The sequence below is a fragment of the Anomaloglossus baeobatrachus genome, chromosome 8 (genome assembly GCF_048569485.1).
Source record: "Anomaloglossus baeobatrachus isolate aAnoBae1 chromosome 8, aAnoBae1.hap1, whole genome shotgun sequence".
Taxonomy (NCBI): domain Eukaryota; kingdom Metazoa; phylum Chordata; class Amphibia; order Anura; family Aromobatidae; genus Anomaloglossus; species Anomaloglossus baeobatrachus.
This window is the reverse complement of record NC_134360.1, coordinates 184656774-184676150: the sequence shown is the minus strand read 5'-3', so window position 1 is coordinate 184676150 and position 19377 is coordinate 184656774. Positions and strand designations below refer to the sequence as shown.

At 47.2% G+C, this 19377-nt stretch overlaps 1 protein-coding gene across 8 annotated transcripts in view; it reads right to left on the bottom strand.

Annotated features, from left to right (window-relative positions):
• The window catches only part of SH3GLB1 (SH3 domain containing GRB2 like, endophilin B1), an 81467-nt gene that overhangs the window by 57817 nt on the left and 4273 nt on the right, over positions 1 to 19377 (bottom strand). For all 8 annotated transcript variants that reach the window (XM_075322292.1, XM_075322293.1, XM_075322296.1 and 5 more), the window contains exon 2: positions 8555 to 8696. In XM_075322292.1, coding sequence (XP_075178407.1) covers positions 8555 to 8696 — 142 coding nt within the window. The remainder of the gene's footprint in view (positions 1 to 8554; positions 8697 to 19377) is intronic.

The following is a 19377-nucleotide window of genomic DNA, read 5'->3' as shown; positions in this document are numbered from 1 at the left end:
CTACCGTATTTTTCGGACTAAGACGCACACTGGTTTTAGAGGAGGATAATAGGAAAATAAAATTTTAAGCAAAAAATGTGGTCATGACACACGGTTATCCCCATAGGATCTGCTGCTGACACTTATGGGGGTAATATCCCCAAATTCTCTACTAAGGTACCCCATCCTGGTAATAATCCTCCTGCCTTGTATATGATCCCCATCCTTGTATATATTTCCCTCATCCTGGAATAGCCCGCCATCCTGCTATATACCGCCATCATTGTATATGCCTTTATCCTGCTATATACCGCCATCATGGTATATGCCATTATCCTGCTATATACCACCATCCTGCTATATACTGCCATCCTGGAATATACCCCCATCCATCCTGCTATATACCCCCCACCCATCCTGCTATATACCCCCATCCATCCTGCTATATACGCCCCATCCATCCTGCTATATACGCCCCATCCATCCTGCTATATACGCCCCATCCATCCTGCTATATACGCCCCATCCATCCTGCTATATACGCCCCATCCATCCTGCTATATACCCCCAGCATCGCTCCTCTTCCTGTCTGTGCCGGCAGCAGCGCCGCTGGAGTGTGGAGCAGTCACCGGTCACTTCCCTGCAGCATCGCTCGTCCTCCTGTCTGCCTGTCAGCTGACCTGTGTGGAGACTAGTGGTGCGCACAGGGATGACTTCATCGCATTGCTCACCGCTCTCTACACATATCAGCTGACCGGCAGACACGAGGAGATCTCGATGCTGCAGACAACGGTGACAGGTGAGTATACTGATTCACTGCGCCCCGCGGATGATGCGTGGGGAGCAGTGAATACAGCTGCACATGATCACTCCAGGCTGTAGTTGCCAGGGGTGATCCCGTGGGCCGGCTGTTAATTATGCGCGCATCATCCCGCCCACCTGTCAGCGCCGGCTTCAACGCTGAGGGATGATGGGCAGGAGGATGGGTGTGCATATGAAAATGAGCGGGCCCATGTGGTCACGGCAGGTTGCTACAGCCTGCTCATGCCGCCGATAAGCTGCTACACCGCAGCCCCCTCATTCCCCGCAGCCCCCTCATTCCCCGCAGCCACATTCAGAATAAGACGCACCCCCCACTTTCCCCCAACATTTAGGGGAAAAGTGCGTCTTATAGTCCGAAAAATACAGTATATCAGAGGTGATAAACATTTACTAACACATTACCCCGTGCTAGTATACGCATCTCCATGAATCTGCTGTCAGTAAGCCGCTCAGAAGATGTCATCAGCATATCTGTATGTTTCCTACATCCAGGATTGAAGATATAGGTCATGGAATAACTGATTGTACCTTCCATATATAAGCGTCCCATGGAGGCTTCTATCCATTAATCTCCAGGTAATTCACACTTTCAGGCTCCTGGTCAGGATTTAAAGGGGTTTCATGATAAAAAAAACAGTTTATCCTTTAGCCACAGCATTGATGATCTCTGGGTTGCTCGGTGGTGAACCAACGGGCTTGGACTCACAACGACGGGCAGAACAGGACACTTTTATCCTGGTTCGAATAGGACAGCAGTGTTTATGCTCGACCGCTGCTCCATTAATTTCCTATGGGGCTGCCACGTGCTGCGCTCAGCTCTTTCTGGCAGCCCTATAGAGAATGAACGGAGCGTCATTTTGGGCGTCCAACTTGACACTCTAATTTGCAACGGATAACATTTCCCCATTCTGCCCATCAGTGCAGATCTCACTTGTCAGATCTGCGGTGATCAGTAAGTTATCACTCGTTATTCAGGCAATACCCAATTTACTCCTCTGGAAAGATCCTTGAAGATTAATGACCGTCACAAATGATAAAATTCACAGCATGGTCACTCTTGTCTCGGATTCCATACTGAGAAAGCAAATACCAGCTCAATCCGCGGCCGAAATACGTAATTGAGGTCCAGTCACACTAAGCAACTTACCAGCGATCCCAACAACGATAGGGATCGCTGGTAAGTTGCTAGGAGGTTGCTGGTGAGATGTCACACTGCGACGCTCCAGCGATCCCACCAGCAACCTGACCTGGCAGCGATCACTGGAGCGTCGCTACACAAGTTGCTGGTGAGCTCACCAGCAACCAGTGACCAGCCCCCAGCGCCGCGTGGAAGATACTGCGCTTGGTAACTAAGGTAAATATCGGGTAACCAACCCGATATTTACCTTGGTTACCACCGCACGGAGCTACACGTGCAGAGAGCAGGGAGCAGCGCACACTGAGCGCTGGCTCCCTGCTCTCCTAGTTACAGCACACATCGGGTTAATTACCTGATGTGTGCTGCAGCTAAATGTGCACAGAGCAGGGAGCAGCGCACAATGCTTAGCGCTGGCTCCTTGCTCTCCTAGTTACAGCACACATCGGGTTAATTAACCCGATGTGTGCTGCAGCTACATGTGCACAGAGCAGGAGCCGGCACTGACAGTGAGCGGCGGAGGCTGGTATCAAAGGTAAATATCGGGTAACCAAGGACAGGGCTTCTTGGTTACCCGATGTTTACATTGGTTACCAGCCTCCGCAGAAGCCGGCTCCTGCTGCCTGCACATTTAGTTGTTGCTGTCTCGCTGTCACACACAGCGATCTGTGCTTCACAGCAGGACAGCAACAACTAAAAAATGGCCCAGGACATTCAGCAACAACCAACAACCTCACAGCAGGGGCCAGGTTGTTGCTGGATGTCACACACAGCAACATCGCAAAAGTTGTTCATTAGCAGCGATGTTGCTAGCGATGTTGCTTAGTGTGACGGGGCCTTTACTTACCGGTAATGTGTTTTTTTTTCTGAACCCATGACGGCACCACAATGTATGGGTGCTGGAAAAAATACGTAATTACGGTACTTACCGGTAATGTGTTTTTCTGAATCCATGACGGCACCCTTACATCGTGGTGCCGTCATGGGTGCTGGAAAAAATTAAGTTTTAGCTTTAGATTTTTGCTAAAGATGCAAAAACAAACCAAAAACAAATCCATTGTGAATTTGCTAATACAATAGTAAATCAGTCCCATGTAAAAGTGCATGAGGTACCAGGAGAAAAATGAAGAAGGGATAAGAATTCTTCTACAAATCCCAATCCAGAAGGAATAATAGTTCTTCCATATAGAAGTGTCATTAGTTCCTGACGGCACAGCCCAGGACTGGTCAGCTTTCCCTTACACTGGCAGATCTATCTACATAAAATCCTATTTATTCCTGAAAACACATGAATGTGGAGACTCTTTCACAATCGGAATAGTTGCAGTCTTTCCAAGATATTAGATTAAAATCCCAGTAGAGTCTGGCAGGTCTATCAGAGGAAGGAAAAGGGGGATTTGGTGACAGGAAGACGGCCATTATCAGATAAACACACGGCCTGCTCCTTAAGTCCTTGTATATAAAGAGGTCTGGGGAGTTTTAAAAAACACAAAGGGCAAAAAATGTCAGAGGAAGTCACCAGCAAAAAGAGCCAACAACAACTGTCCAGATAGAAGAACAGCAAGACCAGGGATTTCCAAGAAGGTGTGGAGGACACAGCGAAACCTGCCACACACAGAGGGGTGCACGGATCTCAGAAAGAAGGCGACATCTCCACACTACAGCAGCCAACATATATACCACCTGCCCGAAAATATGGAAGAGGTGTATGGAAAATATAAAAAGGATACGATGGAACGATAAGTTTTCCAGTGGTGACTCAGGAACTAGGACTTGTATCACAGTGACAACCACCTCACTTTTAATGACTGGAGATGAAGTGCGAATATCCAAGAAAAGAAGCAATACCAAGGAACAAGTAAGCTAATGGGGGGCACACATTAGAAGCGGGTCCTGATCCTAAAAACCATTCAATATGTATGAGAGGCCACCAATGGCACATCTGCAGACACCGAAGGTTAAGGCATACTGGATCTCAACATGCCCGTTTACCAGTTTCCCCAAGAAATCAGCAGCTATCAGATCTACGGATGTGGTCTGCTCCCCATTCAAAATATACGGACCATTGTACAGTATGTGAGGTGGAGAGAACCAGGAAGAACAGATTTAGTTCGAGGGAGCATGTGAAAACCCAAGAGTAAAAATACAAAATGAGCTAAATAGTTGTACATGTTAATAACATAGGACACTTAACACTGATCAAAAAGCGTAAAAGCCATCCCACCGCGACAATCCTATCCTAAGTATTAAACATTACCTTGTGTCAGTAACACCAATATTAAAAAAAGGCAAAGAAGGATGGGGACCAACTGCAGCCACCTGTCCAAGTGAATGTATAGCAATGTCTAGCTCAGAAAGATTCCATCCCATTTGTATTAAAAAAAAAAAAAAAAAAAAAAAAAATGAGCTGTAGAATAAAGTTGGTAGTGTAATAATAAGAGCACATTCACACTGGCCATTTTACTGGGTTCACCTTGTCGCGGTGGGACAGCTGTTACCCTTTCTCAACAGTGTTAACTAAGTATCCTATGTTATTTACATGTACCACTACTAGTTATTTACTATAGGGTAGATGCTCATTTTGGGTTTTTCTCTTGGGTTTTGTGTGTGAAATGGCCACACTGTGAACGTGCTCTTATTGCATGTGTACCAACCTAAGCTCCAGCTCAGCCTGCAACTATTGCATGTGTCAAGGTCGCCTAACGGGAGCCAGCATTAAGGCCCCTGTACACACAGACTTTCTAGCGATCCCACCAGCAATCTCGACCTGGCCGGGATCGCTGGAAAGTCTAACAGTCTCTGGTGAGCTGTCCAACAGGCAGATCTGGCCAACGACGCAGCAGCGATACGGACCTGCAGAACGACTTTGCTGGAATGGGAACGCTAGCACGCCTATGGGTTGGGTCGCTAACAATGTCGTAACTGTGTCAAACACTCTGATGCATGCTGCGCAGCGGGAAACAAAGGACCAAAGAATGGTCCTGAACAACTTATAGCGATCAGCGACCCCACAGCGGGGGCCAGGTCGCTGATGTGTGTCACACACTGCAATGTCGCTGGGGAGGTCGCTATTGCGTAACAAAACTAGTGACGTTACACCGATATCGCTAGCGATGTTGCAGTGTGTAAAGGGGCCTTTAGAGTCACGCCGAGTGAACCAGGGGCAGCAGAAGTCACATGCTGGCTGCACATTATTGCAGCTGTACTATGAAATGTGAAAAAAACACCACAAACACAAAACAGTTTGTAAACCAAAGTGGAAACCATTTGTCTTGGATGACTAGTCCGAGGCTGGTCCTCAGCAGCTTCACCCCGCTCCCCTAGTGCTTATCTTTACAGACTTATCGATCAGGGGAAGTGAGAAACAGCTAGGTTACGGCCTCTTGGACTAGTCATCCGATAAGGTGGAACTAAGGACACACACACACACACACACTCACGTTCTAAAATAAAAAAAAACTAAAAAAAAAAAACAAACACAACTATGTAAGCTCTTAGGCTATGTGCGCACGTTGCGTAATTACATGCAGTTACGCTGCGATCTGCACCGCAGCGTAACTGCATGCGTCCTGCGTCCCCTGCACAATCTATGGAGGTGTATTAGAGCGCAGCGATTCGGCTGCTGCCCGAAGCGCGCGTTCTAAGAAGTGACATGTCACTTCTTTCCTGCACTTTGCCTGCATCCCCCGCCCTGTCTATGGGAGGATAAGGCTGCACATCAAACTTAGATAATGGTATAATGCCTCAAGCATATGGAAAAATATTGGAATATACAATGAAAAATGCTACTTGCTAATTTGAACATGTGAATAATGAATTGCATACCTGCCATGAATATTAGGAAAAAGGAAATATTTAGCAATCGCATTGATCAATGTAACTGAGCCCCAAGACCTCGTCAAGGTATTTTTTGGCTTGCACATACATATATTATATATATATATATATATATATATATATATATATATATATATATATATATATATATATATATATATATATATATATATATATATATATATATATATATATATATATATATATATATATATATATATATATATATATATATATATTGGTGCTCACTTCAGTTATCCTATTCAGTTATCTGTCTATGGGAGGGGCTGCACTCAGAGCACATGGAATCGGCTTTTTTTTTTCCATTACGGACTGTTTCTGCAGCGATTTGAAGCGCACGTGTGCTCTTTAAATCGCTGCAGAAATGTCTGCAGGGCCAGTACGCAACGTGCGCACATAGCCTTAGACTCCAGGACAAGCATAGAAAAAAACCAAAGAGAAAATTGCATGAAAAATACCCTGACTATAAATAAATAAATTGCAAGTGCTAAATAACAGGGTACTTAGTGTATACATTTTTGCAAAAAGGTAAAAAGCTGTCTCACCTCGTCAAGGTGTACCCATCTGAGACAGTCCCTAACCTACTGAAGTTAAAAACATTATCAATACCTGACTTGTGTCATGTCAAACTCCAATATGAATGGTGGCAAGTGGTCAGCTGTGTCCCAGATTAAATACACAGTGAAGTGAGACGCAATTAGTTGTTCAGTCTCAGTATTAGGAGGGCTGCGCCCCCAACTTGCAAAAAAGCAAGATAACATACAAAAAACACAATGTTTTGTATGTTATCTTGCTTTTTTGCAAGTTGGGGGCGCAGCCCTCCTAATACTGAGACTGAACAACTAATTGCGTCTCACTTCACTGTGTATTTAATCTGGGACACAGCTGACCACTTGCCACCATTCATATTGGAGTTTGACATGACACAAGTCAGGTATTGATAATGTTTTTAACTTCAGTAGGTTAGGGACTGTCTCAGATGGGTACACCTTGACGAGGTGAGACAGCTTTTTACCTTTTTGCAAAAATGTATACACTAAGTACCCTGTTATTTAGCACTTGCAATTTATTTATTTATAGTCAGGGTATTTTTCATACAATTTTCTCTTTGGTTTTTTTCTAGTCTTAAGGCTGCAATTCACATGCTTAATTTTGCATGTTTACTGAACATTGTTTCAGCTCAGTTTTTTTGTGTTTTTTCCAGGACAAGCATGTATAGGTCTGCTTTGATGCACGTTTCTCCAGAGCCTTTTCCTGTATATATTTTTATTATAGACTATTACACTTCTTATGCGGAAAGCAGTTTCTCTATTTCCAAGCAGCCTTGGTGTTTTCCAGTAATGTTTAGGGATATTTATTGAGCCCTTTGTCAATTTGCTGGTCTGACTCACTCCGCAGTCTTACAAATGTGTCACATACTGTGAGGCTTCAGATTGTGCCACATGCAAAGGCTCATTGCTAGTGAGCGGGCACTACCATACTTGGTACTCGTGATAAGCAGTTGGATGCTTGAATACCCAAGTGTAATGGAAGCCAATGGGGAATTCGACCATTTTTCCGGAAGAGTTCCCAGAAAAATACTAGAGTCCCCAATCAATTTCCATTATACTCTGTACTTGAGTCGCAACCATCCAAGCGTCCAACTGCTCGTTACGAGTACCCGAGCATGGCAGTGCTCACTCATCACTACCTGCGTAGCACAAAACACTGCCTTTTATACACTCGTGCATGCCAAGGAACTTTATTTTAAAGGAGAATGGCATAAAAACATATCAATATTCCTTTCTGCACAAATGTAATTCAATGTAAATTCAGGGACCGAGGAGGATCAGAAAAAATGCGGAAACCCAAAAAGTAACCAGAGTGGCTTGAACCTTAATGGACTGCAGACCTAATACTGACACACAACTAGAAGTAGCCGTGGGGCATGCCTACGATGACCTGGTCGGCACAACACAGCCAGAGAACTAAATATTCTTACAGAGAGAAATATAAGAAAAGCTAATCTGCCTTGGAGCAATCCCCAAAGATATAGATAGCCCCCCACATGTAAAGACTACAGTGATAGATCAAAACACAATACATAGCTAGACAACAGATTCAGCAAAGATGAGGCCCAAAGTATCTGTATAGGAAAGGATGCTAAAAAGCACTGTCTGCAGCTGTAAAAACCCTAGTAAATACCAGCACTCCTGATATTGAAAATCCCTGAGCCCATAAAGGCTCTCCCCCACCAAATCAGTACTCTGGTGTTACTGGGATCCAAAAAAAAACACTAATATAGATGAGTGACTGAATTTAATACCAAGCATGACAAAACACAATACATAGCAGAACATGGAGCTAGGTATACAGACACTCCCAGCAGGGAATGATCCAACTCCACCAAGGACTCCACACAGGCAAAATCAGGAATCAACCATTAGTATCAAAACAGAAAATACTACAATAAAGTGGAAACAATAAGCAGAGGTACAAAGACCAACTTATCTGAGAGGAGTTCTGGAAGAGAGAAGGGCTGGTTTCAGAATGTCCTTAGCACACAGGAGATACATTGAGCACCGGCAAGGAAATGGAAAAAAACTCAGTTATATAGGCCCAATCTGAATGACCCGATTGCCAGTCCTCCACAGGTGTCTGGCTTCCAGTCAACAAGTCAACTGCATCGCCAGCGCTGACCACAAGAGGGAGCCCCAAACTGGAAAATGTATTCACACCACCTTCCAATACAAGTGCACTTGTTCTCGGTGGAGGCCTTACTTGGATTTGGCTGTAATAACACTTCTGTTTGCTTCATAATTTTCTCAGTCCATTGTTTGGTGGATTCAGCCTTGGTGAGAAGGTTCTCGAGGTGAGCATCCAACTCTGTCTTTTCTGCTTGGCCGAGCTTCTCTTCTGTAAACTGTGGGAGCACAAAAGGTGAGGATGAGTAAGAGTCTACTGAAATCACAGCCCGTGATTCACGCCGTACAAGTCATCACTGGAGCAGCCCGTCTGTCATAACAAGCAGATACAAATAATGCATTATTTACTCAGTACACACCAGACAAAGATGCCGTACACATAGAAAACCTGATCCTGCCATCCCACCGCACCCAGATATCATCCGTCAGAGGAGAGAAGACCTCAGCACACAGGATATGGCCCAATTCACTTTTCTCTGATGTGTATGGGACCTATAGTTTGCTTTTATACAAGAGCACCATGGCAAATACAACCGGTTATAAAACAGGGGTCTCAAACTCAGCTTGGGGAATGGGCCGCACAGAAAAAAATAAATTGAGGGGGGCCGCATTCTTTGCAGGACAAAGTGACATTTTTAGTGATTCCATGGTTTTTTCTATACATCTTGGATCACTATTTTGAACATTTGTTGCTTGTTTATTATAACAAACCTGCACTTATTTGTTTAGTTTATATATAAAAGCGTATTTTTAATGGCAAAACACAAAAAGGTCATGCTTTTTTCTTTTACATTTTAGTACCGTCTTGTAATATTGTTTTAAAATTAGCATCATATAGTAATCTTAGCCAACATCTTGCAGTAATGTCCCCCATCCGTGCGCCCTGTGATATGGTGTAGCATTGTGCCCATCCTTGAGCCCTGTAGTACTGGGCCCCATCCATTAGTAATACGCCAAAACTACTGTATGTGTGCGACCCACAGCAAACACTGACCTGCGGTGCGACTTTCAGAGGCTGCAGCATGTCAATTGTTTGCTGCGGAGTTGTATGCGCCGTCCCTAGGAAGAACACAGCAAGGAGACCGCAGCGCTCCGAACCCTGATCGCGGGCACGGGCAGCTGCGGAGGAGACTTGTGGCCCTACAGGTCAGGACCCGCCGCGTCCAGGATGCAGCGAGTCCTGATCGTGGACATGTACCTTACCTGCTTGTTGCGGCCGTATGCCGGAGGTCGGCACCGGCAGGACTTTACTACACGTGAATAATTTGCGGTGACGTGCAGAGGAGCTGTCATACAGCGACGTCATCTCCTTGCATGTGATTGGTGGGCAGCAGCCATTGGTATGGTGCAGACAGCTCCTCTGCGCGGCCCCGCAAATGATTCAACTGTAGTGAAGTCCTGCCGGCGCCGACCCCCTGGATAGGGCCTCGATCATCATGGGGTCGTGGACCCAGAAGCCTCAGGGGCCGCATGCGTCCCGTGTGTTTCACACCTCTGTTATAAAACAAGCGTGTGATCAGTTTAGTGTCTAGGGAGAATGAATACTAAACTGTAAGATAACAAGCTGCCATGAGTAATGTAAGCTTTTCTATTAAGGTACGGTTAAGGGAAGATGATGTGATCTCAGTAATCTACAAGCGTTTACTCATAAGATAAGTCACATAACCGCATCCTGCTGCCAAGGACCAAACATGCAGAAGAGAAGACAACTGCAAGTTATCAACTCCCCAGAACAGCTCAGGATGATGGACATTCACATAGTCCTATAGAAAACAAAGCGACACACAAAGCACTTTGTAAGAAGAATAGAATTAAAGGGGTTGTATCAATTCTATCAATCATCCATCCCCATAATAACATTGGTCACTGATGATCCGACTCCCACCCAAACCTGACATCGGGGCTCTGAAATGCCTCGTCTGGAAAAAAGCAAGAAATGGAAAAGCACAACACAACACTATTCATTCTCAGTGGAGGGATCAGAGTGCTGCATTCAGCCCCATAAAGACGTACTCTGCTCAGCAATATCTGCGGCTGCCCTCACTTCCTCCAGATGTCTGATGGCGGATACTTGGATCACATGACAATGTCACGCGATCCTTGGGAGAGGCAGTGCTCACACTGCTGGAACAGCGCAGACAGAGGTCAGTATAGGAGTTAACAAAAAACATAGGGATTGAGAAGGGGTCGCCCATTTGGTCATACTCCCAGCAATCAGCAGGTTAGTCCCCATTTTAAGCATACAAGTGGCTTTTTGAGTGCAATCGACACCAAACACCAAGTAGAAATATCCTGTGTGAACAAAACCCAAGTAACAGCCACCAGTGCCCCATAACTGTATGTTATCAGTAAACACCATTTCAGGCATAGCGACTTTACATGACATTCTGTGAATTATGAGAGAAAAGCCGACGGCAGCAAGCTGAAGCTTATAAGTCAGTGGGAGGGGAACATGTGCACGAAATTCCAGTCATTCTTTACCAGGCTGCGTTTATTCGTAAAGACTCTTTAGACCGCACACCATTTATACCTATATTTCCTAAATACTCAGTGAATGTTCTGCAAATCCACCAGAGCACATGCGCCTGATGGCTTTCCCTGCTCTGCCCCTTCTCTCAGTGTTAGGGGTAGCCACAAATATCCAGGGTACAGAAGGGAAAAAGGCAAAGAAAACCGCTGTAGAAGAGAAAAGCACGAGAGCTACTGAAGATGTCAGCCCTCCAGGACTAAGATCGCAGACTTCCCTGAAATGTAGTGCACTTACCTAAAAGGTAACCACTAAGGCCCGTTTCACACATCCGGCATTTCACCGGATCCAGCATGCATGCAGTACAGTCATTTACAGTGGAAGCGCGACACCACGCGGACAAATGTGGTGGTGCATGAAGCACACAAACGCATGGTGTCGTGCTTCCACTGGAAATTAATACTGTACTGCACCGGATCCGGAGAAATGCCGGATGTGTGAAACGGGCCTAACATATCAAATATTTTTTTCCCACGGCAAAGGTGTCCCATGGCCTTTAAAAGCAAATGTGTGGGCTTAAAAGGGATTGTCCACCAGTCTTATATCGTTGACCTATTCTTAAGTTATATTGATGACATATCCTAAGATTGGTGGAGGTCCGACATCCAGCACCCCCAATGGTGGTGGGAAGTAAAGAGTGTACAGATCTGGGACTGCACAGTGCCACTCACTGCTAGTGGCCATTCTCATGTACTGCAGCTCAGGTCCTATTGAACAGAATAGGATCTGATCTGCAGGAGCAGCCACATGGTATAAGGCCCCCTTCCCGTGATAAAAACGCACATGTTTCACGATCTGTGGTGTGGGTGTGTATGTGTATGCCATATGTGAAAGACAGCAGGAACTTCTATACTCAACTGTTTCCAACGCTGCTGCTTCTGGGTCCGCAGTGCAGTGAATATGCATGAGCCTAATGAGCGGGCCTGGAAGTAAGTGAAAGCAGCGCTAAAGACAGCAGGGCTGGAGACAGGTGAGTAAAGAAAATCATTTTATTTCAGACACATTTTCTCCGGTACATGTTACACGGATCACATCAATGTGTTGTCCATGTGACACCCGTGGTGTCGAAGAAAAACCGTTATGTTGCTGTGTGGAGCACACGGACACGCGTGTGCTCCGCGGGACACACGTCCATGAGAAAACAGATGTGTGTGCAGAAACATTGATATTAATGGGTCTGCGTATGTTTGTGTGTCCGGTACGTATGAAAGCGAACGTGATACATACTGGAATCACTGACGTGTGAATGGGGCCTAGTGCAGAGGATGTCATATGTAACCAACTATCTAACATCTATAGTACTCAATTATATCTGCCCAAATCCACAGCTGCTCTGCTATATAAAGAGAAAAGAAAAAACACATTTGAAGTTTATTGTAAGACAAGAGAATCCACTCACAAGACCGGTAATATCCGACATGATGTATGAAATCCAGCAGTGAATAGGGGCGCTTGTTCTCATCCATTAGGAGCACAGGACACGGCCATATGACAGATAACACACGGCCATCTGAGGGATCACTGCCACAATCCTGGGTCTATTCACATGTCTCATCATTACATCCCAGTGCTACAAACACTACACAATGGAGGAGGACACTGCGCGTATATGCCAAGATATCTGCCCACAGCCAATATTCTTACAATATTACCAGGACAGGCTCTGTGTTACAGGGATTTCCCCACAGACAAAGTTCATTTTAATCAATAGATCTTTGAATAATAATTTCTACAATTAGATGTGTTTACATTTTTTTTCCTGTGCTGAGATAATCTTATGTGTCCCTGCTGTGTACTGTGTAATGTCCATGTCTGACCGTACAGGGACATGGTCTGATCACACCACATCTCCTGGGCCTGGGGAGGTCACAAGAGAGTATACAGACATTACAGCATGAGATCACAGCTGATTCTTTTTGTGAGGTAAAGCATTTCCCTGCATATTTTTTTAAGTTTTACCTTAAATAAAGATTTGTGATCCCATGCTTTAATGTGTTTATACTCCTGTCCTCCCTGACCCAGAAGCTGTGGTATGATCAGACCATGTCCCTGTACAATCAGACACGGCCATTACACAGTAGGGACATGTGTCTAAGATTATCTCAGAACTGAAGAAAAAGACCGGCACTCTTCTTTATGAATGTAGATCCTTTTTATTGTACAATTCCATGTACAGGCGTCAAATATTATAACGCGTTTCAGCGAAAGCCTTTCTCAAACAAAAGATGATGATTACTGCATCACAATTCACACTAAATAATAAAGGTTCATGGATCTGGTGGGAGTAAACACCCTACTCATTTGCATAATCAAAGATATCAATTAACAACTCAAATCCCAAGATCCAATTTAATCTTGGGATTTGAGTTGTTAATTGATATCTTTGATTATGCAAATGTATTATTTAGAGTGGGAATTGTGATGCAGTAATCATCTTTTGTTTGAGAAAGGCTTTCGCCGAAACGCGTTATAATATTTGATGTCTGTACAATAAAAATAATCTACATTCATAAAGAAGAGTGCCGGTGTTTTTCTTCAGTTCTGATTGTGGATGCCTTCCATAGACCTGAGCACCGTTCATCCCCGAGTGCCGCCCTGGAACTTCTTTCCTACGATTATCTCAGCACAGGAACATTTTTTTTGTAAAAACATCCAATTATTATAACAAGAACTATTGATTGAAATAAACTTTGTTTGTCGGACAACCGCTTTAAGATCTGTATATCTGCTGTCAGGGCCACCGTCTTATGGCCACGCACTACAATTCTGTGCCTACCTGCACAATGTTACTACAATTGTTTTGCTGGCTTTTTGCTTTCACTTTTAGTTTGAATGGACAAAATATTTTAACCCACTGATCTCACCTCCATCCAAAAATAACCTAAACCAAAAAGCTTCCAGGTTCTTTCCTCCACAACAAGGCCCAGTCATTCCTCTCGTCATTACGTGTCATCAACTCCACTGCATGTTCTTTTATAGATTACGCATAACAATTGCCCAGGTCACACCATCTCGGTGTGGGGCCACGTGCCCACAAGCCAGACATGCTGCATCCTGGTCACAGCATGTCCTCTCCTGCAGGAGACCGCAGCGGCCCATGTCCACAATCAGGGTTCGGGCCGCTGCAGGGAAAACTGAGAACACTCGCGGCTCCGCAGCAATAACTTGACATGCCACGGCTCGGGAAGCCACACCACATGCCAGTTTACACTGTGGGCAGTACACACACAGTGGGTATGGGATTTCTACGAATGCATCCATTGTGCTTATACTGTACATTGCAGTGTTTTGTACACCGAGATAACAAGCTGCGTCTAACATGCTGTGAACCCTGATCGTGGGCAAGCAGCCTAAATGGTTTAGGCACAGATTGTGCTGCCAACTCCCTTTCCTTGTATAGTATGGCCTCCTTGTAGATTGTGTAGGCGCAGGTAATACTACACCCTTGTCTCTCTTGGTTGAAAGTAAAACAGCACTATTAAGCTAAAATTCTCCATACACATTAAAAGGTAGGTATTTGTGTGATCAGCTGGCAATATATTGTGCTTTGCGACCCACTGAGTCTCCCCAACAGATAATGGAGATAAGGATTTGGGTGGGGGGGCATGTAATGGCCCCATCCTTCTGTTCTGCAGGCAGATATATCACTACCAGAGGAAGAGTGACAGCAGCTTATGCTGCCCCCCATAGAGACCATACAAAAGCTCGACCAAACGGACAGATATGTAATGTGTATGGGCACCATACGTGATGATAGAAGAAAAAAAAAAGGAACATATCCGCCAGACATCCCTGAAGGATGCATTATCAGCTTTAAGACATAATCACAGCCCTTAGACTATCTTTAAGTATCCTACAAGAAAAAAAAAATCCTATAGGAATCAAGCCAAACCTTTTTCAGTTGTGGTCACGCTAAGTTTTCGAAACAGAAACTGTACAAAACCACAGGTTTTTATTGGAATATTGAGCGTTTGTGTGCCAAAGACAACAACAAACCAAGTGTGAACAAACCCTGGGCTTCACAAGCAGAGGTGCTCAATGACTGTGTATGAGGCTCCATCATTTGTTCTGGTTGAGGCCCCAAACACAAATCTTGACAAGAGCAGCAGTGAACCCCCCGAACAAACTAATTACAGATCACTGTCGTCCATCTTATTCCCAACACAGCACCGAGAGCAAACTGAAGCCACAAAACCCATGAGAGCAGAGCATCGAATCGCCAATACTGCAGCCCTGCAATAAGAATATCTGCACACGTCACTTTTCCACTGCAGTTTTTTTTTTTTCTGAAATGCTGCAGCTTTGGCATAACATTTCTCAATTTCCACTTGTTGAAAGCTTATAGGTGAGGATTTGTAAAGTGCTGGTGTGTTACTATGCAGCAGATCTGTTTGGAAAGAGGATAACATGCAGGCCTGGAGAGATGCAGACTCAAGAGGGGACACAGGCCAACACCAGTAATGGGTCACCTTCATTGTCAAAAAAAGTCTGACCCCTTCCCATCACACCGTGACGGCTTACCCCAGGGATATGCCATCCATGCCCAGTCAGTGCAGGTACACCCTTTAGTAACTAATCAACTTCAATGTGCATTTCTCTGCTGAACTCAAGAGAGCGTGTGGTGGTAGAGCATTAATGATGGATAAGTGGTCCTTGCTCTCCTAATGGGTGAGGGCCGTAGAGGAGTGACCTCCCCTTATACACACCTATCCAACACCAATGGATGCTAAGAGCACTCTTTAGCCCGCTCTCCTGTTCATTTCATTCTTAGGCTATGTGCGCACGTTGCGTAAAAACATGCAGTTACGCTGCGCTTTGTAGCGCAGTGTAACTGCATGCGTCCTGCGTCCCCTGCACAGTCTATGGAGATTGTGCAGGGGCCGTGCGCACGTGGCGTTTAAGAGCGCAGCGCTTCGGCTACTGCCGAAGCGCTGCGCAAAAAGAAGTGACATGTCACTTCTTTCCTGCGCTTTGCCGGCAGCTCCTGCTCTGTCTATGGCAGGAGCTGCAGGCAGAGCGCATGGAATCGGCGCTCACTACGGACATTTCTGCAGCGATCTAAAGCGCACATGTGCTCTTCAGATCGCTGCAGAAATTTCTGCAGGGCTAGTACGCAACGTGCGCACATAGCCTTACACCCGCTTTGTTTCTGATGCCAGATGCAATGAGCAGTAACGGGCACTGCCTTTGCTTGGTCACCACTGCAAGGGTCAGAAACCCACCCAACCGGAAAAGTGAAGACCAGGACGATAAGAGGAGCAGAGGGGGATCGGTAAGAAGATTAGACTTATCTCAGAACATGGTTTAGACAAACTCTTTAAAATGGGTTTTCTGGTGCTTTAATATTTCTGACCTCCCGTTAGGGTCAGGGGTGATCTGACCCCCAGTAACCCTGGAGAAGAGCTGCAGCTCCAGTCAAAGCACAATACATATGGGCGACGGCATGCTACCTCTAATCCGGACCTTCAATCAGCTGATTAGGTACGCCAGTGGTAGGACCCCCACCAATCAGATGTTGATCATCTACACTAAGGTGACATTTTATCACATATTAACACGCAAAAGAAATCCTTACAAGTCTCATTGGCAGTGTAACTCTAGGCTATGCCACCAATACCTGCCATGTTGTAAGGTTACGACATCAATAAAATCAGTCAGAATACCTAGAGTCAATTTAAAGGAAAGAATCACCTGAAAGAAGTGTGGGCAGCAGGGCAAACTTATTTTTTAGAATTTGGGTGAGATCCCCCATATCACCTGCTGGTAAATGACCGAAGGGGGAGGTGAATGTGACAACAGAGCCCAGCACTGACGTCGATGCCCGGCAATGCCCAACCCAGACATCGCTGCCTGACCGTGACATCGGTGCCCGATGCTGCCCAACACTGATCACCCTGCCATCTCTGCCTGACCGTGACATCGGTGCCCGATGCTGCCCAACACTGATCACCCTGCCATCTCTGCCTGACCGTGACATCGGTGCCCGATGCTGCCCAACACTGATCACCCTGTCATCTCTGCCTGACCGTGTCATCGGTGCCCGATGCTGCCCAACACTGATCACCCTGCCATCTCTGCCTGACCGTGACATCGGTGCCCAACACTGATCACCCTGACATCTCTGCCTGACCGTGACATCGGTGCCCGATGCTGCCCAACACTGATCACCCTGCCATCTCTGCCTGACCGTGACATCGGTGCCCAACACTGATCACCCTGCCATCTCTGCCTGACCGTGACATCGGTGCCCAACACTGATCACCCTGCCATCTCTGCCTGACCGTGACATCGGTGCCCGATGCTGCCCAACACTGATCACCCTGCCATCTCTGCCTGACCGTGACATCGGTGCCCGATGCTGCCCAACACTGATCACCCTGCCATCTCTGCCTGACCGTGACATCGGTGCCCGATGCTGCCCAACACTGATCACCCTGCCATCTCTGCCTGACCGTGACATCGGTGCCCGATGCTGCCCAACACTGATCACCCTGCCATCTCTGCCTGACCGTGACATCGGTGCCCGATGCTGCCCAACACTGATCACCCTGCCATCTCTGCCTGACCGTGACATCGGTGCCCGATGCTGCCCAACACTGATCACCCTGCCATCTCTGCCTGACCGTGACATCGGTGCCCGATGCTGCCCAACACTGATCACCCTGCCATCTCTGCCTGACCGTGACATCGGTGCCCGATGCTGCCCAACACTGATCACCCTGCCATCTCTGCCTGACCGTGACATCGGTGCCCGATGCTGCCCAACACTGATCACCCCGACATCTCTGCCTGACCGTGACATCGGTGCCCGATGCTGCCCAACACTGATCACCCCGCCATCTCTGCCTGACCGTGACATCGGTGCCCGATGCTGCCCAACACTGATCACCCCGCCATCTCTGCCTGACCGTGACATCGGTGCCCGATGCTGCCCAACACTGATCACCCCGCCATCTCTGCCTGACCGTGACATCGGTGCCCGATGCTGCCCAACACTGATCACCCCGCCATCTCTGCCTGACCGTGACATCGGTGCCCGATGCTGCCCAACACTGATCACCCCGCCATCTCTGCCTGACCGTGACATCGGTGCCCGATGCTGCCCAACACTGATCACCCTGCCATCTCTGCCTGACCGTGACATCGGTGCCCGATGCTGCCCAACACTGATCACCCTGACATCTCTGCCTGACCGTGACATCGGTGCCCGATGCTGCCCAACACTGATCACCCCGCCATCTCTGCCTGACCGTGACATCGGTGCCCGATGCTGCCCAACACTGATCACCCCGCCATCTCTGCCTGACCGTGACATCGGTGCCCGATGCTGCCCAACACTGATCACCCCGCCATCTCTGCCTGACCGTGACATCGGTGCCCGATGCTGCCCAACACTGATCACCCTGCCATCTCTGCCTGACCGTGACATCGGTGCCCGATGCTGCCCAACACTGATCACCCTGCCATCTCTGCCTGACCGTGACATCGGTGCCCGATGCTGCCCAACACTGATCACCCTGACATCTCTGCCTGACCGTGACATCGGTGCCCGATGCTGCCTGGCCCTAACCTTGCTGCCCAACACTGATCACCCTGACAGTGACAACGGTGCCCGATGCTGCCCAACACTGTTTGCCCTGACATCGCTGCCTGACCCTAACATCGGTGCTTGATGCTGCCTGGCCCCGATTTTGCTGCCCAACACTGATCACCCTGACATCGCTACTCCTCAGCCCTGACAACGGTGGTGCCCAGTCCTGCCCGGCCCTGACAATGGTGGAGCCCAACACTGATCGCCTTGACATCGCTACCCGGCCCTGATCTTGCTACCAAACACTGATCGCCCCAACATCGCTACTCGGTACTACCCAGCCCTGACAACGGTGGTGTCCAACACTGATCGCCCTGACATCGCTGCCTGACCGTGACATCGGTGCCCAACACTGATCACCCTGCCATCTCTGCCTGACCGTGACATCGGTGCCCGATGCTGCCCAACACTGATCACCCTGACATCTCTGCCTGACCGTGACATCGGTGCCCGATGCTGCCCAACACTGATCACCCTGCCATCTCTGCCTGACCGTGACATCGGTGCCCAAAACTGATCACCCTGCCATCTCTGCCTGACCGTGACATCGGTGCCCAAAACTGATCACCCTGCCATCTCTGCCTGACCGTGACATCGATGCCCAACACTGATCACCCTGCCATCTCTGCCTGACCGTGACATCGGTGCCCGATGCTGCCCAACACTGATCACCCTGACATCTCTGCCTGACCGTGACATCAGTGCCCGATGCTGCCTGGCCCTAACCTTGCTGCCCAACACTGATCACCCTGACAGTGACAACGGTGCCCGATGCTGCCCA